Here is a 20,828-nt window from a genome sequence, read left to right as displayed (position 1 = left end):
GCCGTGACGGTATTTGGGGGAAAGTAATGGAGGGAGGGGAAGAGGAGGAGAATCCTACAGGGGTGGGGGTAGGGAAGGGGGGGGAGAGGTCGGGGATTGGTCAGGCGGTCAAGAAGTATCTTTGGTGAGAGATAGTTCGTTTTTTTTTTACCCCATGGCATGCATGGACTTGTAGTTCTGAGTTTCTCAGTACCAGCTGGCCTACAAGTCCATGCATGCAGTGAGGCAAAACAAGGATTGAATCTGCCAAATCCCTGCGATCTTTAATTTGACGGGTGGACCGTGGCCAGAAGAGGTATATTAAATTCCTGCCCACTCAAAACTGTACTGCAGATGGGGGGGGGGGGGGGGGGCATAAGACATGAAATTATTTTTATTTTTAATGTATGAGGGAAATGTACATATTTATTTTATAATTTTATAGCTACTACTGCTTTGCTCACAGGGGCGAAATATCAACAAACACATTATTGATTCTTTAAACGTTTCATTATATCGTGTTGCTGTTTTTTAGGCTCTCCTTACAGCCGTGACATCGCCACACATTGAAATTCACGAGGGGACGGTTCTTCAGACTGTTAGGACGTGTTACAATATCTACCTAGCTAGTAAAAATCTCATCAATCAGACCACCGCCAAGGCTACGCTCACGCAGATGCTGAATGTCATTTTCACCAGGATGGAGAGTCAAGCTGTACGTAGCCTGTATTGCTTGTGTCTATGTTCTTGGCGTAATCGGTAGTTTGTGAAGTGCAAGGCATTTCCTTCTCTTGCTTCCCATCTGATCTGCTACATTTCTGTCTGATTTCATGTCTCATTTACAAAGATCTTAGTAAATGCTATTGTGCTCTTCAGGAAGAGATGGCTCCAGTGGATTTTATGCAGCATCCAGTTATTTTTTTTGCACTATTTGCTTTAACCAAAAAAAAATAAAAAATTCAGCTTTAACAATTTCAGTTAGTGTGTTTTTTAAAGCAGAGCTTTCCAAACCTGTCCTGTTGACTGCTCATCTACTAGTTTTCAAGATATCCACAATGAATATGCATGAAATGTTTGTGTATATTGGGGCTCCAGTATAGACAAACCTATCTCCTGTATATTTATTGTGGGTATTCTGAAAACCTGACTGGTTGTAGGGTCACCAGGACAAGTTTGAGAAACCCAGCTTTAAAGTGAAGATGCCCTAAAAATCAGAATTTTTGGAGACCATAGTGCATTTGGATTAGGAATTTAATCTGGTCCAGTCCTGGTCTTCTGACACGTGCCAAATGTAGAATTGTATAAGTAGCCTGGATGTGTTTCTTTTTGTTTTTGTTTTAGCTACATGAGGCCAAAGAATTAGAAAAACCGCAACAGAAGCCTCGGTCTCCTCTGAGCCACGTGACAGGATCTCCTAAAATTGCACGTGCAAAACCAAACCAGCAGTGGACCAAGCAGTCATCTCAGGAAAAACCCATGGAGCTAATAAATGGTGGACACGAGCACAGCTGCAAAGAAGGCACTGAAAACGGGGAAGAGGAGGCCGAGAGAAATCCTGATCAAGTGGTATCGGGTAGAGAATCAATCTGCATTTTTCACGCAACACTGGTTGTATTGTAATGCATTGTGTCTCATCAGCTGATCAAATGGCTTGATTCGCCTGTGAGTGCCTCCAATTTCTGTTTTGATGTTCTCCTGTGCGCGTGAGTGACATCATAGTGGAGCACCAAGGAGAAACAACTGCCCTTTCTTTATTTGAAAGAAGTATTGTGATTTACATTTTATTTCTGGGTTAAACATCCTATGCAATGAGCCATGCCTGCTGCACTTCTCTGACTCTTGGTTAAGAAATGTAATAACAAGATCACATATAAGGTGTGAGTTGACAGGCCCCCCCCCCTCCCCCGGATTTTGGCTAAGATTTTAAGAACCTGTACAATATGGAATGGGGGGTGTTCAATCTCTGCCATCCATCCCCATTGTGGAAATAATTACTGGTATGTTAGGACCATGGCAAAGTAGAAGGATTAAACTTTCTGTAAATCAGCCTAACTAAAGAAAAAAACTGGAGTCATTCTGTGCTATTGAACAGTCTGCAAACAGGAAAACACAACTGTTGCGTATGGAAATGGATTAATCTCAGAACCTTGCTAAATTCCAATTTGAGCCTTATTAGTAAGTAATTTGTCGGTCACTGAAAGAGTAAAGCAAGTTCACAAGTAACACTGTAGATCTCGGGGGTTGACTCTGACATAGTCTAAAAGTCTTGAATATAGTCCGATTTATCTAATTTTAAAAATCCTACACGCGTCAAAGATGGGAGGTTTGCGCACGAGTCAGGCTGGCGTGCGCCAAGGTTGTAAAAGCTGCCCATGTACGTGCGTATCTCCTGCTTTGTGCACAAGTTTAGAAAAAGGGGCGGGGCATGTCAGACTAAGAGATGTGCGTGTAAATGCCCGCACCAGGGCTGTGTTAGCTTTACTTCTGCTGTTGATGGAGTGTAAGTAATAAAATAGAAAACAAAACTAGACATGTTAGCGGGGTATTAAAGGTTGGAGTGAACAGGGAGGCTATTTAACTAGCGGGGGTTAGGAAGTCTTTTACCTTATCTGGGCAAATTGAGAGCGAACTGGAAAAATGGCCAATTGCATCCACCGCGCGTGGCTTTTAAAATCTCCCCACTTATGAGGTAGAAACACACACATGCATGTGTATATATGTCATAAAATGCCCACATCCCTGGATGCAAGCCGGGAAACGCGCACACGCCTGCGCCTGCACGGCTGTTTTCAAAGGTCCTTGTATGTACCCAGATCAGTCCAGACTCCTGGATTTTGCCTCCTCGCCAGCAGATGGAGCCAGAGAAAGTTTCACTAACCTGCAGTCCCTCAGTATTTGTCTGTCTCCTGCAGATGGTAGATGGTGTAAAACCTGCAATCTGAAGAGAGGAAAAAAAAAAGATTAAAAGACAAAACTTCTGGATCCTCCCAGGGGGTTGTGAGGTCCTGGTGGGGTCATCCATCTTCTTCCACCCCCCCCCCCTCCCCGGTTTGAGGTGGACGAGCAAGGGCTTAGTGACCCTTCTGATATCTCGGTCCGGAGGTCCGTGGAGTGGACATCTGGTGGACCAGATCCCTCATCTCCTACGAGACAGTAATGGAACCTGCTGGCAGTTCTGCCCTGCAAGCCCAGTGGAGCAGAGAGGTTTCCCTTTTATATATTATGTTTGTCCTGGGCTGGGTCACTAAAGTTTGGCAAAAGGAGACTGATATAGGCAGTGGTCTGGCTCTTTTCTGATCTGCCATGCGGCCTGCGCTCCTGGAACCTGAACCTCTGCACCAAAGGAAAGTTTTGGTTTCTATGTATCTTTATTTGTTCTCAGTGAAAAAAAAAAGAGAGAACAAGGAACTAGAATTAGATAGAGGAATCTGTGCAGCAGCGAGGTTCCTGGGGGGAGGGAAGCTACCTCAGCAGCTCAGGGAGCTTAGCGATGGGGGTTTTTTTCAGCAGCTTCTCTGCCTGCAGAAGAGACCGGGTTTTGGCTCCGAGGCACTGAGGGACTGTTCCCCTGCTTGCCGTTGAGGTGCTAGTGGTGCCGCAGGTTTGGGGAGGAACAGCGTGTGCGTGCAGCAAAAGCATTCAGGGGTCTGCATCAAGCATGACTGCACCGATAGAACAAGCCTCACGGGCAATGGGGTCTAGCGCTCGGAAACTGCAGCCATTTTTGATTTTCTAGCAGCCTTGGCAGGAGACGCAGGGGAATCCCCTCCTCAAGTATCACCGACAGTTCCCTGTCCTGCAGAGGTGCAGAGAGGCACTTGCACCGAGGAGGAGTCTCTGGCTCTGGTAGAGGTCTCCTGCCGGTTTTAATTTGCTTATGTGCAAAGTGTGTTTAGCAAGATGCTGGCTCTTGGCCCCAGTCTCAATGGATTCTGGGCCAATCAAGAGGCCTGAGCTGTTGAGAAGCTCTTCAGGATGATGATTTTCGGTGCCGGACGTTAAACATATCCAGGCCTAAAAGTGCTGAAGGTGCAGGCAGGCTTTACTTATTGAAGCGGTTTTTTTCTTGCGTGCCTAGGCATGTGCGCACATTCTCACCGCGTGGCGGTTGCATGTGCTGGGATCTGGGCACATAAGGCTGCAGCCTAGATTTGAGCATGTACGTCTGCGACCCAGACTTGAGCACGTATTTGCATAGGTACTTGTACACATAAGGCCGCAACCTAGACTGGAGTGCATATTTGTGCAGCTACTTGTGCGCATACGACCATGGCCTATACAAATGCGTATTTGCGCATGTACTTGTGCGCGTATGACCGCTACCCTAGTCTTGAACGCGTATTTGTGCGTATTCTGGAGGGCTGTGCGTGTATGCCCAGGTGACATTGGTGTGTGCACAGGAGGCTGCCTAGATCCGAAGTTCAGGAGAGCTAGACACCGGGGATGAACAGGTCCAAGTGCCTTACTATCTGTGAGGCTTGCCGTCTGATAACAATTCAGTCCTCTCTCTCTAACCGTTTGTATCAGTGCTGTTTAGATGCTCAAAGTGATTTGACTACTACAGCTTTTGCCCATGTTGGAACATCCACCTCAGCCTATGGTGTCTCTGGAGGGGGAGTGGAGTGGGAGGCGAGCCAATGGTTACTTCTCCTCCCTTGTGCCCGATGGCAGAAGTTTCCCCAAGAGAGGTTGGAGAGAGCAAGGTTGGGTCTATGGACTCTGGTATAGATCCATCCTTCTCCTGGGTGGAATGTTGCCAGGGCCTGCAGACCATTTTGCAGGGGTGCCCAGCGAAGGCGAAGCAACCTACTATGTAGGGATCACGTGCTCGGGCCTCCCATTTATTAGTTACGGCGGGCAAATGCCGCAGGGAGGCTGTCCCTGGTAATGTTCAAGGGGATGTGGATCATGAGAGATCAGAGGATTCCGTTAGGGAATTGGCTTTCTCACTTCTAGAAGAGGGAGAAATTGCATATGATCGAGAGCTGCCTTGGACTCTGCTCAGATTTTTTTTTTCTTTTTTCACAGAGATGTCTTGCTGAGTTTGTTGGCTCAGACCCTGAACATGCTTAGTGTGGCTGGAGGTCAATTTTAAGTTAAGCATCCTGTTTCTTTCCCCCCCTATATCCAATTCAAGAGATATTGTATTAAAGAAGGTAAATGCAGCTCTCAAGGTTCCCCATTTCCGTGTGGAAACTCTGAGATCCAATTCTGAGGTCCATCATAGCGGCTGTACGCAAGGGAGAGTTCTTGGCATCTCTTGCCTTGATAGAGGCATGTCTGCACATAGCCATCAGGCCGGAGCACCAGAGATTCCTGAGGATCATAGTCTAAGGGAACATTTTCGGTTTTGAGCCCTTCCCTTCGACTGGTGACGGCTCCATGTACCTTCACCAAGGTGATGGTGGTGGGGGCAGCCGCATTGCAAAAGGGGGGCATGTTGGTATATCCGTATCTGAATGACTGGCTTATTCGTGCAAAATCAAATTACCTTTGTCAACAATCAGTACAAAAGGTGCCAATGTGCTTGAAGTCTCTAGGATGGGTGGTGAACCTAGCAACGAGCCATTTAGTCTTCTTACAAACTCTGGAGTACCTGGCAGCTCAGTTCGACACACTGGCGGAGAGAGGGTTTCTCACAGAGAGAGACTGCTGAAATTGTAGAGTCAGATTAGGCTTCTGCTAGAGCTTTTGGTGCCTAAGGTCTGGGACTATTTACAGGTCTGGGTTCTATGGCATCGACATTGGAATTAATGCCTTGGGGTTTGGCACATATGCGGCCTCTGCAGGGGGCTCTTCTTCCTCTGGAATCCGTTATTGGAAGAGTTTCATCTTCCTCTTCCATTAGAGGGGGAAGCCAAGGACAGTCTTTTGTGTTGCTTACTTGCACCAGTCTCGAGTGTGGTGCGGAATTGGAGATTCCGAATTGGATAATAGTCACCACCAATGCAAGCCTCTCTGGATGGAAGACGGTGTGGCAAGATCAGTTGGCATAAGGCCTGTGGTCGAAACAGTCTGTTAGAGGCGAGAGCGGTGCATTTCACGTTGTTTGCCAAGGTTACGCGGCCATCGAGTACGGATCCTATCAGACAATGTGACTGTGGTAGACTACATCAACCATCAAGGCAGAACCAAGAATCAGGCAGTGGCTCGAGAGGCCTGGGAGTTGATTCTCTGGGCAGAGCAGCACTTGGAGCGGCAGGCAGTGTCTCACATCACTGGAGTGAGCTACGTTCAGGTGGATTTTATCAGTTGGAGAAAGTTAGACCCCAGGGAATGGGAGCTGTCTGAGGCAGCGATGTGTTTCATTCACGGAAGATGGGGATATCCCGACCAAAGAGAATACCAAGGCGTCGTGGTTTTACAGCCCCTGAAAAGGAATCTGAGCTCTGGTGCTGCCGTGGACTCAAAGGATTCTTCTTTGCCTTCCTTCCCGTGGCCTCTATTGGACAAGGGATTACGGTGGATAGTGAAACATTCAGGCAGTGTGATCCTGGTAGCTCCAGAGTGGCCATATCGACCATGGTTCCCAGATCTGATCAACATGGCCAGAGACGGGTCCCTGAGATTCAGACATCGGTTGACTGTTTTCCACCAGGACCCAATACTTTTTGGGGTCAGGCAGCTCACTTCTGACACTTCTCATGGTTTTGCTTCTGAGAGGAGACAACTGAGATGGAGAGGATATTCTGAAGCAGTGATTTCCACCTTCTACATCCTTCACAGATGTGTGAATTTGGAGGATCTTGAGTCCTGGTCTGCTGTTCACAGAGTGCAGCCTCAGTCTGTTCAGGTTACAGTGTCTTATATTTTTGCTTTTCCACAGAAAGGTTCTGGTCAAGGGACTGGCCTTTAACTCTCTGAGTGTCTAGGTAGCGACATTAGGTTGTCTCTGGGTTAAGCTGCAAGTGTATCATCTGTCCGTACATCCAGACATTCTATAGTTCCTTCAGGGAGCTAAGAACTTGCATCCTCAGGTGTGGAATATTTTGTCCATCTTGGAATCTGAATCTAGTCCTTAGATGATTGTGTGAGGCTCGGTTTAAGCCACTAAAGAGAGCTATGGTTAAGAACTTGACTCTTAAAGTGATTTTCTTCATGGCTATTTGTTCAGCCAGGAGAATTTCGGAGCTCCAGGTGCTGTCGTGTCAAGATCCCTTCCTACTGATGTCTGGTTCAGAGGTATCTTTATGCATAGTGCCGCCTTTTCTGCCCAAGGTTGTCTCGGCGTGCCATCTTAGACAGTAGTGCTTCCAGCTTTTATGGATTTGGATTCCTCTATGCCTCATGTGGAGGAGCGTAGGCTCTTAGATTAGAGGCATGCATTATTGAGGTATCTAAAGGTCTCTTTATGATTTCCATAGATTGCATCACCTCTTTTGTAGATTGTATCACTCCTTTGTACTATGGAGTGGCCCAAAGAAGGGAAATAAGTTATCTAAGGCTACAATTGTGTGGTGGCTGAAGGATGCGATAGTCTGCTTACATTTCTAAAGGGTGCCCGCTACCGGGGGCTTTAGGGGCACATTTGACGTGTTCTCAGATGACTTCCTGGGCTAAATCACAACAGGTGTCTCAGCATGAAACTTGCTGGGTGGCTACTGGGAAGTTGTTGCCCACTTTTGCTAGACATTATTGCTTGGATGTCGGGGCTCTGGCTTCCATGTGCTTTAGTGAGAGTGTTCTACGAGTGGAACTCTTCACATCCCACCCGAGTTAAGGGGAGCTTAGGTACATCCTAGGAGTCTGGACTGATCTGGGAAAGAAAAATTGGTTCTTACCTGATAATTTTCATTCCTGTAGTACCACAGATCAGTCCAGAGACCTGCCCATTTACTTGGGGGGAGGGGAGTCCGCCACTTGTACTGTTGCTTTATATATGGTACGGAGTTGGAGGTTGGAGCTTATGTTAAATTTGGGAAGTGAGTTTTCCATTGTCTTTTTGGGCAACTTCACCTTCTTCCGGCTCGTTGGAGAAGAGCGAGTTTGATTAGAAACTTGCTTAGAAATTTATGGTTGTCATCTTGGCTTGGGTACAGGACAATACTGAGGGACTGCAGGTGGAACACTGGGTTATGTACAGTGTCAGTGAAACTTTGTCTCCATCTGCTGGCAGGGAGTCAAAACCCAGGAGTCTGGACTGATCTGTGGTACTACAGGAACGAAAATTAGGTAAGAATCAGTTTTCCTTTACCGTCTTTCTGCATAAGGAAAAAGACTCTGGATTGTTTTTTGTATCGGCAAGTCCAGGATTTCTGGGCATGTCTAGCTAGTTGGGTCTGGACTATGCCTTGGAAAATTAAGATGATTGTATTTGTCATTTTTGCCATCTGGCTGGACTGCAGAATTGTCTTTTCCTCCTGTGTACTAGGCTTTTGGAAAAATGATTGAATCAAGGAAGAGGATATGGACAGCATGCCATGATTCTGACCTTTTTTTAAGTTCACACAACCTTAGCTGCAAGTACAAATCTCATGCAAGTGTTTGCTTTTGTATCTCACATGTAGCACTGGAGGAAAGGCCTGGTGAGAGAGATGAAGGATCGCACAAGATAGCTGAACACATTTTGGAAGATGTGGTCACTTCAGCAGTTAAAGGTGAATTCATTGGTATAGACCCGTGAGGTCACTATTTCTCTCTCTTATGCTGCAGACAGCTGGAAGGAAAATTAGATTTTTTTTTTTTTTCTTACCTCATATATTTTTAATTTTAGACCATTCCTTAAAACCACTGTCATAAAGTTTAGATAGGACTCCTTTTGTGTTATGTATTATATTACTTTATTTTGGAATATGAAGCAAGAGAGGGCACTAGAACTGGAGGCTGAGACCTGTGCCTGCTATGGTTGCACTTTCATGGCACATTTTACATAGACGCGTATGTAAGGCTTGCGTTGTTCAGCAACCAGTCGTGGAGATGGTGCGGACACATTGCCCGTGACGCTTTTTTCTCTCCCGTTTTTTGTCTTTAAGAGGCTGAAGAAAAGCACAGTGCGCTGGAGTCTCTGAAGGCCGCTTCAGAGTCTGAAACCGGAGTGCCCGCTGCCTCCTGCGATCGGATTAGTGAAAATTCCCAAGCAAATGGGATTGCAGATGATGGACAGTCTGTGTCGTCCACAGATAACCTGGTATGGAACCAATTACCCCGTTTAGCCCATGATCAGAAAGTCTTCGGACATTGATACCTCGCAGTGCATCTCTGAGAAGGGCAGCGTTTAGAACTTTGCCTTTTACAAACAGTTTGCAATGTTTTGCATTTTGGTTACATTTTCCATATGGGCCTGATAGGTAGTGAACTCTAATTCAGGTGGAAGGATTTCTTCTCCCCCCTCCCCCCCCCCCTTTTTTTTTGTTTGTTTGTGAAAAGCGGTAAGCTCATCAGGTCTTAAATTCTTCATTTCACTACGTTTCATCACATCGTTTTGGATATGAGTGAAAAAAAAAAAAGGCAGCAGGAAGTATGTAATGGTCCCTATTAGTTGCAGTGTGAAAGTGAGCAGAATAACCAAAACATTAGTGTGTAAGACTCTCCTTTACTTGCACTTTCATACTGAGCATGTCCACATAGCACTTGCTATGTGTTTGTTTTACTAGAGTTTGGTCCTGCTCCCAAAAAAATGGGTGTAATGAGTCTTTGAGAGTGCTAGCAAGCCCAGCCTCTTCTCTAGTTCCCTTCTCAGTTATGCTTTTTCTTTTCTTTTCTGCCTTTTGTAAGGACCTGGATGCCGTTCATGGGCATTATGTTGCTGCTAAGTTCTCCCATATTCTGCAGAAGGATGCCTTTCATGTGTTCCGATCACTCTGCAAGCTGTCCATGAAACCACTGGGCGAGGGACCACCAGACCCCAAGTAAGCGTGGCCCTGCGTGCGTTGGATTTTCTAAAGCCATTTCAGGAGCAGGAGGACGTATGAAGTGTGCTTAAAAAAAAAAAAAAAATGTCTGCCATGATCCCCGAAGTTTCTTTTCAGAGAAGATGGCGATTCTTTTATGGTCCGTTTTTTGTCATGATAAAACTACCTCGCAGAGAAGCATGAAAGGAGTTTGCCAAAAGCAGATGTAAAATACATGTGTGTTTTTTGTTTTGCTCTTAAAGTATCCCTCTCCTCATCTGGGCTCTCTTGGCTTGCCTGGAATGCCACTGGGTTGAGTGCTCCACGAATCCCAATCCCTTCTAATGGTTTGTGAACAGACCTGAACCTGTCAGTAGAGCAACCCTATAGCTTTATGTCTAGAGGAGTAAGCCGAGCCTCTCCTGACTTCAGCCCATTGCACGCATGTAATCCTGCTTCTCTTACAGAGTGCAATTGGAAAATCAGAGCTACATCTCTGTACACGCAGTGGGTCAAACCTAGGACCGACTCAGCTTATCCTCTTGGACATGGAGCTGTAGGATTATCCTCCCACATCGGGCCTTAGAAGAACCGGCAAAATGGCAGCCGTGCACGGTGGAAGCAAGCTTTTCTGCTTTAAAGGCAAAGGAGAAAGAAGGGACTCGGCGGAGCGGAGGGCAGCGTTTTAAAAACCTTTCTTTAAAAATGTTATTCTTCTGCTTTTTCTTCAGATCCCACGAGCTGCGCTCAAAGGTGGTCTCCCTTCAGCTGCTGCTCTCAGTATTACAGAATGCCGGCCCGGTCTTCAGGACCCATGAGATGTTCATCAACGCCATCAAGCAGTACCTCTGTGTGGCACTGTCTAAAAATGGCGTCTCTTCTGTGCCGGATGTGTTTGAGCTGTCACTTGCCATTTTTCTCACACTTCTTTCAAACTTCAAAGTGCATTTAAAAATGCAGATAGAGGTAGGCGGGTTTTTTCTTAAAATATCTGTACTGACAATAGGACCTGACCTACTAAGCATTTCTCCTCGAGACACAAAATGGAAAAAGCCGTTCTGGTCAGCTGACCCATGGTCCTTCCATCTCCTGTTGATTCCCTTTTGGGAAAGCCAGCAGTCAACTGAAATATCTGACATTGCAAAAGGGAAGCAGACCGGTCAACGGCTAGAAGCCCTATTCAGCTACCTGCATTGCGCGTTATTAGTAAATAGGCCTTGTTAGACGTAACGGGGGCACGCAGCACGCATTAATACGTGCCGCCCCGTTAGTGACTGGGGCTGATCATGGGCCCTTGTGCTCTTTGTTTCTGCGTAAGCTGAAAATAACCACCTTCGATGCACTCTGTCACTCCGTGTAAAGTCGATTGAGTGAAGTAGTGTTCTTGGTGAGCTGGGCGGCCTCGGAGTTGCTCTGCGGCATTTACTCTAATTTTTCTGCACGTCCTCCTCCTCCTCCTCTTGAGCAGGAGCAGTGGTGATTCTGTTGAAACCACGCATTGCAGTTGGACCCTGTGCAGATAAGAGAGAGTTTGCACACTGATTGACCGTTGGAGGTTTTGGGTTCAGTGGTACAAATTCACTTATCTAATAGCTACAGAAAAAGTGAAGTGGTAGTGAAGAACTTTACATATTTGGAAAACCAATTTTTTTTCCCCCAAAACTAACTCATCAGGGGTTGAAAAATTTAGAAAACTTGGGTGCCAGCCAAAAGAAACAATTTCTGTGCACTCTTTTTTTTTTTTTTTTTTTTTATGCTTTTCTTTGCTGTCCTCTTCCTCCCTCCTGCTCTCTCTCTTTCCAGCCTTTCTTCTGTGCAGCAGGAAGATTCCCTGGGCTATGGCAGCAACTTTCAGCCCCTGGACTAACGCAGATGCCGTATTTTAGGCGCCTGGGACTTTTTCCCCTTGCGTTTAAAAGATCATCTTAGAAGCTACGGATACTGACCTCTTGTTTCTTTCATTGCTTTAGGTCTTTTTCAAAGAGATCTTCTTGAATATATTGGAAACATCGACAAGTTCTTTTGAGCACAAGTGGATGGTTATCCAAACCCTGACTAGGATATGTGCAGGTACTGTCTTCTGTTCTATATTTATGGCGGGGTACAACGTAAAAAGCAGCTAACTTGCTGACCAGAGCTATGCTTAGTTGTTACAGAGCACTAGGAGCTGCTTTTCTGACTCCTGTTTATTCCTTGTATACAGAAAATATTTCCTGCCTTGCTGCCCTTATGCATTATCATCATCCAGTTGTCCCTTTTTTATTTTAATAAAAATTCCCTTTATTTTTTTCTAGACTTCTGCAATATTTTTTTTTAATTCTTTCTTTCTTCCCACGCCACAATTTGTCTTCCTCCATACCATCTCGGTAAAAGCAGCTGTCGTCCCTCCCCGAGGCTGAGCATGGCGACCCAAAGCCCGGCTGGCCTCGACGAACTGAGGCCGTTAACCCACATCTTCTGCACTGCAGCCTGATCTCTGGGCCATGTTAAAGCAAAATATGAACTGGCAAGCTGCCCTTAATTAAAAAAAACAAAAACAAACCAAAAACAAACATAATAAATTGCATCATCTAAACCATTAAAAAAAAACCAACAAAAAAAAAAAAACTAAAAACAAAGACAATCATAGCAAATAAGCATAAGTTCATGGCACATGGTGGGCCCAGGGCACTGTCCCTTTTTCTCATTGGATGAAAGGGTCCCTGGTTGGCCCCATAACAGTTTACTTTTAACATGTTTTGTGTGTGCATCTAAAATAAATAACCTATAGTGAAAAGAACTGAAGGGGACAGCAAACGTGGAGTCCCATTATCCAGCCGGTTATCTTGGTGTGCTGGTCTCTCTCTCTCTCTCTCCCTTGTCCCAGCCTGGTGTTCTTTCTCAGCTTTTAAATGCAGGTTAATATATTCTGTATCAATCTTCTTGGCAATAATCCCAGCGATTTCCTCTCACCTAGCACTCACTGTCATGCTGCAGGGCGTAAAGGGGAGTGTGCGTGTATGCTCCGCTGAAACACTGAAAGCCAACAAATCAGGAAAATGCATTGCTCTATGCTAGTTGGTGGCACTTTCTGATTGGCTCAGTGTCCGGTAATGGGGCTTCCTGTTCATACCTGGATCAGTCCAGACTCCTTGGATTATGCCTCCCTTCCAGCAGATAGAGACAGAGAAAGTTGCACTGGCATGTAACCCGGGGTGCCACTTGCAGTCCTTCAGTAATTCTCTGTCTCCAGCAGATGGATAGAGGTGCAATCCCTGCAGTCTTCTTTTATTTAAAAAAAAAAAAAAAAAGAGAGAAAATTCTTTTGATTCATCCTCTCAGGAGATGGCTAGGCCCTGGTGGGGTTATCCCTCCTAGTGTGGAGGGAAATGAGCAGGGGTCGGGGTCTCTTGATTGTCTCAGTTGGTCACTGCTGGAGGAGGTATAACTGGTGAAGCCAGTTCCCTTCTCCCCTAGGAGAACAATTGCTCATAAGAAGCTCTTTTGTCAGGGAAGTAGATCTATACTTTCTCTCTTATAAGTAAAATTTAAAAAAACCAACTTCACTTTTTTTGAGAAAAAAAAAAAGCGACAAGGTTTAGAAGGCTGCGTTGGGACCTTGAGCAGCTGCTGGGCAGCGAGTTGTATACGGCAAAGTTTATTGGCAGCACGGCACAGTGGGGCTGTTTTGCCGTGTGATCGGGCCTCTGTGAAGTCTGTGCGGCTTTGGGTTTGCGATGGAGCACAGCAGTGCATGTCATTCATATGGCGTGCATTCTCTGGCACTGGCCTGTGCTCCCGATGCCTCTCCAGGGGAGAGGGCAGGTCAGGGCCATCTGAGACTGAACAGGAACAGCAGCCAAAAGCGAAAGCAAGCGCAGGAACATTTTTGAAGGCAGCTGCCCCTCCCCCACCGGGTGCAGAAATGTTTGCCATGTTGTCCGGGACTGAGGGCCTCTCTGGACTGTTTTGGGAGTGTGAGGACCTCCACTGTCTCTGGTGGAACAGGATATTTTTAATCAAAGGGAGCCCGATTTGGACGGCAAAGGGGATCCTTCTGAGGAAGTTTCAGAGCATTCCACTCCATTTTTTTCTGAATTTGTCCTGCTTCTGCATGAAGCGTATTTGGTGCAAAAGGCAGCCAGGCGGACAGGCCAGACTCGGGGGGGGGGGGGGGGGGGGAACAGGTGATCGGTGGCCGGCCAAGAGATCAGGTAGTTCTGGGGTCCAGTTCCACGCAAAATGCCCAGATCCTCAAAATGAGGACTCTGCTGGGCAGTCCAGATGTCGACTCTGATGTCTCAGAAGGGGCTCCGCAGGTTCCAGCCTTTCTAGATCTATCCAGGGCTGGCAATGAACCAGCTGTGCTCTGGGTGGGCCAGATCCAGATGAAGGATTGGGTCAGGTGCAGTGGCTGAAGGGGACCACCCTAAGGTGGGGCAATTATTCCGGAAAGAGGAAATGTGGCCCTTAATGCTGCATGTTCTTGAGCTGGGTATCAAGGTTCCTCAGGAGGAATCCGATCAAGAGGGAGTGGATCAGGTCATGGATGACCTGAGGGAATCCAGTGAAAGCCTTTCCTTTTCACAAATCAGTAAAAGAGCTGGTGGTCAGGGAGTAGGATACTCCTGAGACGGGCTTGAAAGAAGGTCGGGTAATGGCTAAATTGTATCCATTGCCGGAGGACACTCTTGAATTGTTGGCACTTCCTAAGGTGGATGCTTCAGTGTTTGCGGTCAGTAAGAAGACCACCATCCTTGTGACTGGTTCAGCAGTGCTGAAGGCATTGCAGGACAGGAAGTTGGAAATTCATCTCAAGAAGATATTTGAGGTGTCTGCACTTGGCATTCATTCTGCTGTGTGCAGTAGCTTTATGCAGAGGGCCAATTTGCGCTGAGTTCAGCAGTTACAGGCTGCGAGATCACTATCTCATCAGAGACCAAGCTGGTGGACTGTCTGGAGACAGCAGCAGCTTATATAGTGGATGCCCTGTATGCCCTCATTAGAACTTCTTTGAGAATTGTGATGTCTACGGTTTTGGCCAGAAGGCTCCTTTTGGTTAAGGAACTGGTTAGCAGATGTGTGGTCTAAGTCTCATTTGGAAGCTTTACCATTCAAGGGAAAGCTCCTGTTTAGTGAAGACTTAGAAGAGCTCATGGAGCATCTTGGGGAGACCAAAGGGCATAAGCAGCCAGAAGCAAAGCCCAAAGGTAAAAAAAGGTTCCTTTGCGGGGTGGTCCTGGTGTCAATCAAACTGTCTGTTTTGGCCTGGTAGGCCCTTGGGAGCTCAGAGGCAAAGCGCCGGGAGGCAGCAATCTTGGAATCGGTCCTTTCGAGGAGGCAGAAAGCCAGGCCGAGTCCACCCAATGAAGTGATGCCGGTCCACTCCTCTCTTCCTCCTATTGGAGAGTGTCTGACTCTTTTACGAGGAATGGATCAAAATCACGTTAGACCGGTGGGTCCTCAGCGTGATAAGAGATGGTTACGTGTTAGAGTTCTCTCGCCTGCTACAGGACTTGTTCATGGTGTCCCTTTGCGCTTTGACCTGCAAGAGAAGGGTGGTACAAGAAACCGTGGATTGGTTACGAGCACTGAGAGCCGTGGTTCATTTCCTATCAGGAACAAAGGATGGAAGGGTATTCTATATATTTCATGGTCCCAAAGAAGGAAGGGTCCTTCCGTCCAATTTTGGATTTTAAAAAGGTGAATGTCACTCTCAAGGTTCCTCGTTTTTGAATGAAAACGCTATGTTCAGTGATGCAGCAGTGCACAAGGGAGAGTTCCTAGCATCTCTAGATTTGACCAAAGCATATCTGCATATTCTGATCCACCCGTATCGCCAAAGATTTCTCCGCTTCATGATCCTCTGCAAGCATTTTCAATTTTGTGCCCATTCGTTCAACTTGGCAATGGCACCACAGATGTTCACCAAGGTGATGGTGGTTGTAGCAGTGGCACTCAGAAAAAGGGGCATCTTTGTTTATCCATATCTGGATGACTGGCTTATTCAAGCAAAGTCAGAAACCCATGCTGTTCAGACGGTGTTTCAAGTCTTGCAGCAATTGAGATCACTGGGGTGGGTGGTGAATCTGGTGAAAAGTCATCTCACTCCCCTCTCAGGTTCTGGAGTTCTTGGGAGTGCACTTTGACACCAGAGCAGGAAGGGTCTTCCTTACAGAGGATCTTATACTCAAGTTGCAGAGGCAGGTGTGCAGATTGGAAGCAGAGCTACCCAGGGTCTGGGATTACCTTAAGTGTTGGGCTCTATGGCCTCAACGTTAGAGCTAGTTCCTTGGGCTTTTGCGCACATGAGAGCCCTGCAGCAGTCACTTCTTTCCCAGTGGGATCCTTTGTCAGAATGGTTTCATCTTCTCCTCTCTTGAGGAGCCTGCCAGATCAAATCTTCATTGGTGGCTTGGCCAGGAGCATTTACGGTGCAGAGTGAATTTAGAAGTACCGGACTGGGTGGTGGTTATCACTGATGCCAGTCTCTCCAGCTGGGGTGCAATATGCCAAAGTCAGTCAGCGCAGGAGCAATGGTCCGAAGAAGAGAACTTCTCTTCCATCAGTCGTTTGGAGATGAGGGCAGTGAGGTTCACGTTGATTGCATTTCTGCCTCTTTTGAGTGGCCACATGGTGCGAATCTTGTCAGCCAACGCAACCACGGTGGCTTATATCAACTGGCAAGGGGGAACTAGGAGTCGAGCGTTGGCCCAGGAAGCTCAGGAGCTGTTTTATTGGGCAGAGCAGCATCTAGCTATGCTAGCGGTGTTTCACATTGCTGGAGTAGACGAGGTGCAGGCAGATTTTCTCAGTCACCAGAAGCTGGATCCTGGGGAGTGGGAGATGGTGGAGGTGATGGTTCTGATATGTCACCGGTGGGGTACTTCCCACCTGGACTTGATGGCATCGTGGAAGAATGCCAAGGTGCCACGGTTCTTCAGTTGTAGAAGATAACACAGAGTGGAGGGTGTAGATGCTCTAGTTTACCTTGGCTCCAAAGGATTCTACTTTACGTGTTTCCTATGTGGCCTCTGGAGAGAAAGATAAGACGAATAGAAAATCACCCCAGAGAAGTGATTCTGGTGGCACCAGAGTGGCCAAGGTGCTCATGGTTCGCGAATTTGGTCAACATATCAGTGGACGGTCCTCTGCGACATGCTCATTTACTGAAGCTTCTTCGGCAAGGTCCAGTATTATCAGATTGGGCGGATCATTTTTGTCTTGTGGCTTGGCTTTTGAGAGGAGACATTTGAGAGAGAGCGAGGATATCCAGATGATGTCATTTCCACCTTGTTGCAGGCTAGAAAGATTTGCACTTCTTTATCATATGTAAGGGTCTGGAAGGTCTTTGAGTCCTGGTGCATGGGTCAAGGAATAATTTTGATTCAGGCTTCGATAGCTCATATCTTTGGCTTTTTTGCAGAGAGGTTTGGTAAAAGGTTTGGCCTTGAACTCTCAAGGTTCAGGTTGAGGCCTTGGGCTGCCTGCAAGGCAAGGTGCATGGCCGTTTATTGGCTACTCACCCGGATGTGGTTCCCTTCCTTCGAGGAACAAACATCTGTATCCTCCTGTGCAGAAAATATGTCCCTGATGGAATCTCAATCTAGTCCTTAGCGGGTTGTGTGTAGCTCCTTTTGAACCTTTAAAAAGGGCAACGCTAAAGGATCTTACTTTGAAAGTGGTGTTTCTGGTAGCCATTTGTTCTGCCAGAAGGATTTTGGAACTTCAAGCATTATTGTGCAGAGAACCTTTTCTGAAGATTTCAGATTCTGGGATATTTTTGAGGACGGTGCTCTCCTTTCTCCTGAAGGGTTGTGACAGGTTCCATTTGAAGCAGACCGTGGAACTTCCAGCCTTTCCAGATTTGGATACCTTGACTCTGCATGCTAGAGACTTTGTCTGGACATGAAGCGGGTTTTTTGCATTACCTGAAAATCAACAGTAGCTTCAGGGTGTTTGACCATCTTTGTGGTATGGAGTGGTCCTAGGAAAGGGCAGAAGGCTTCAAAGTCCACGATGGCAAGATGGTTGAAAGAGTCGATAAGTTTGAAACATAGATATGACGGCAGAAAAAGACTAATCGGCCCATCCAGTCTGCCCAGCAAGCTTCCACATTTGTTTTCCCATACTTATCTGTATCATCAACCACCAAGTTCAGGGCCCTTGTTAGTAACTGTTTGACTCAAATTTCCTGCCGTCCCCTGTCATTGATGCAGAAAGCAATGTTGGCGTTGCATCAAAGGTGAGCATAAGGCTTAATGGTTAAGGATAGTAACCGCCACATCAAGCAAGTTACCCCGATGCTTGTTTACCCAGACTGCACAGATTAATGCCTTGTTGGATGTTGTCTGAATGTAAATCCTGTTTTCCACATTTCCCCCGCCGTTGAAGCAGAGAGCAACGCTGTATATGCATTCAAAGTGATGTATCAGGTTTAATTGGTTTAAGGTAGTAACTGCCGTAATAAGAAAGCTATTCCCACGCTAATTTGTTTACCCAGATTGTGAAGTTCTGTCCTTGTTGGATGTTGTCTGAATGCAAATCCTCTTTCCACATTTCCCCCTTCTATCTGTAAGGGACATCTGGTCCCGGTGGGATTGAGGGCTCACTCAGTACAGCCTCGGGCAACTTCTTGGGCCGAGTGTCGTTTGGTGTTGCCATAAGAAATTTGTTGGGCAGCTACTTGGAAGTCATTGCACACTTTCACCAGACATTGTTTGGATGTCCAAGACCCAGAGAACATGGGTTTTGGTGAGAGTGTTCTTTGAGCGGGACTCTCACGGTCCCACCCTAATTAGAGAAGCTAGGGAATATCCCAGGAGTCTGAACTGTTCCGGGATGAACAGGAAAGGAAAATTTGGTTATTACCTGCTAATTTTCATTCCTGGAATACCACGGATCAATCCAGAGTCCCACCCTGGAGTGGGGGGAGAGTCCGCTCGTATTTCTGACATGGGTCTGTTGTATATAGGCTGCAGAGCTGCTTAAGATTTCAGGTGTGTTCTCCTGGTTTGGAGTTTTTTTAAGCAAGTAGTTTTCTTGTGGGGTTTAACCTTTTTTTTTTTTTCCTTGCTCGTTGGTGGGATAAACTTGGCTTGGGTACGGGTCTATACTGGGTGGCACCCCGGGTTATATGCCAGTGCCAGTTAAACTTTCTGTCTCCATCTGCTGGAAGGGAGGCACAATTCCAGGAGTCTAGACTGATCCGTGGTATTCCAGAAACGAAAATTAGCAGGTAATAACCAATTTTCCTTTTTACTGTGTGTGAGCTTTTCATAACGCTGTGTTTAAATAAGCCTGTGCTCTCTTTTCAGATGCACAATGTGTGGTGGATATTTATGTAAACTACGACTGTGATTTAAATGCTGCTAATATCTTTGAACGTCTTGTAAGCGATTTGTCTAAAATTGCTCAGGGAAGAAGTGGCCATGAACTGGGCATGACACCTCTGCAGGTACTGAGCCCTTGTCAAACTCTGCTGCAAATTCTCGTGATTGTGGTTATGCTTGTAGAAATAATTCACTGCATGGCACAAAACGTTTGCTAAGAGTGTGGTTTAACAGCTGGTTTATTTATTTATTTATTTATTTATTTATTTTTTAAGTCCTGTCACAGTCATTCTGAAATCTTTTGTGGGTTTTCATTAGTTACTGAAGAGCAAACTTTTTAAGACTTATTCTACACTTATTCTAAGTGTTTTATCATATTTGCTAATTGCATCGCCTGAGTTTTATGCCATCCTACCAAATATTTGAATGATGTGTTTATAATTTGGAAGCAGTTAAGAAAAAAATAGAAGATGGTGCAAAGTGTCACTTTTGTTGGCCCAAAGGATGCAATTAATAGCCACTGCTATTAATTGCATCAGTATCATGGGTTCTTCTTAGTGTTTGGGTAATTACCAGGTTTTTGTAGCCTGGTTTGGCCTTTTGTTGGAAACAGGATGCTGGGCCTGATGGACCCTTGGTCTGACCCAGCATGGCAATTTCTTATGTTCTTAGCTTCTTATTTGAAGAAGCTTAAAAAGGCGGGAAGGCCTGGTGGTGCAGTGCCAGTGTTTGGGTACTGCCATGCTCGAGACCCGGATTCAATACTCAAGGCAGGTTTTCTGCTTCCTGGGCCAGAGGCATCAGTCATTGCTCATCGGAGTTAGGATTCCTAGTCCTCATGTAATAGTGGCATTCACAGGGGTTGGAATGGGAGAGGGAGGTTGCAGGGGCCATGGACCCCCACCCAAATTCAGGCTGCTGCTGGCAACAGCTTGCTCATGGCAGGCAAGAAGAGGATCTTCGGCAGCACAGAAATAGTGGGAACCCCCATGGGCATGTCATGTCTTTTAGGCAGGAAGAAGCCCAGTAGATGGGGTGTGAGGGAAGATAAGGGAAGGAGTGAAAGAGAGAGAATGAGTGAGTGTGTATAGAGGAGATGGGATTGGAGAGGTCAGTACATGAGAGGGCATGGACGGGGAGGGAAAGGGAGTGAGTGAATAAAGATGGAAGGGAAAGGGGTGAGGGGAAGGGGAGATGTGAGTAAGAGGAAAGGGGAGGGAGAGGGGAGTAAAGGAACAGGGTTGGAAATAGAGAGGGGTTGGTGTGTGAGTGGGAGAGAGTGCAGTCCAGTGGAAGCACCAGGTAGCCACCTAGAGCAGCACAGTTTTGGGTGTGGCACAGGAGTAGCAAGACAGCAACAATTGTGACTCCTTGTTCTCTCTTCCACCCCCCCCCCCCACCCCCAATATGGACCCAGAAGAGGAAGTTGTCACATGGGCCTGTACGGGTGGTAAGAAGGAGGTGCAATTGCCGTGGCAGGAAGGAGCCAAGAGCATTGTTGGGCCATGCCCTGGGAGGAAGGAAGAGGAGTCCATTCAGCTCCTTGGGCTGAAGGTGGAGGCTACTGCTGCTTGCGCATTCAAGGGGGCAAAGAATGAGATAAAGTGGTCAAAGTATGTGTAGCCCCTCCTCCCACTAATCCAGAACAATCTCAGAGAAAATGGAAATCAAAAGTTCCCAGATATGGAGAGTGGGGAATTTTGTATCC

At 46.5% G+C, this 20,828-nt stretch overlaps 1 protein-coding gene across 1 annotated transcript in view; it reads left to right on the top strand.

Moving 5' to 3' along the window:
* ARFGEF2 (ADP ribosylation factor guanine nucleotide exchange factor 2) overlaps nt 1-20,828 on the top strand; it is a 165,821-nt gene that overhangs the window by 22,445 nt on the left and 122,548 nt on the right. The window contains exons 5-12 of the mRNA XM_029614493.1: nt 515-694; nt 1,321-1,552; nt 8,487-8,576; nt 8,952-9,106; nt 9,694-9,827; nt 10,541-10,775; nt 11,780-11,879; nt 19,106-19,245. Coding sequence (XP_029470353.1) covers nt 515-694; nt 1,321-1,552; nt 8,487-8,576; nt 8,952-9,106; nt 9,694-9,827; nt 10,541-10,775; nt 11,780-11,879; nt 19,106-19,245 — 1,266 coding nt within the window. The remainder of the gene's footprint in view (nt 1-514; nt 695-1,320; nt 1,553-8,486; nt 8,577-8,951; nt 9,107-9,693; nt 9,828-10,540; nt 10,776-11,779; nt 11,880-19,105; nt 19,246-20,828) is intronic.

The sequence above is a fragment of the Rhinatrema bivittatum genome, chromosome 8 (genome assembly GCF_901001135.1).
Source record: "Rhinatrema bivittatum chromosome 8, aRhiBiv1.1, whole genome shotgun sequence".
Taxonomy (NCBI): Eukaryota; Metazoa; Chordata; class Amphibia; order Gymnophiona; family Rhinatrematidae; genus Rhinatrema; species Rhinatrema bivittatum.
The sequence above is the reverse complement of the archived record's forward strand: the minus strand, read 5'-3'. Positions and strand labels throughout refer to the sequence as shown.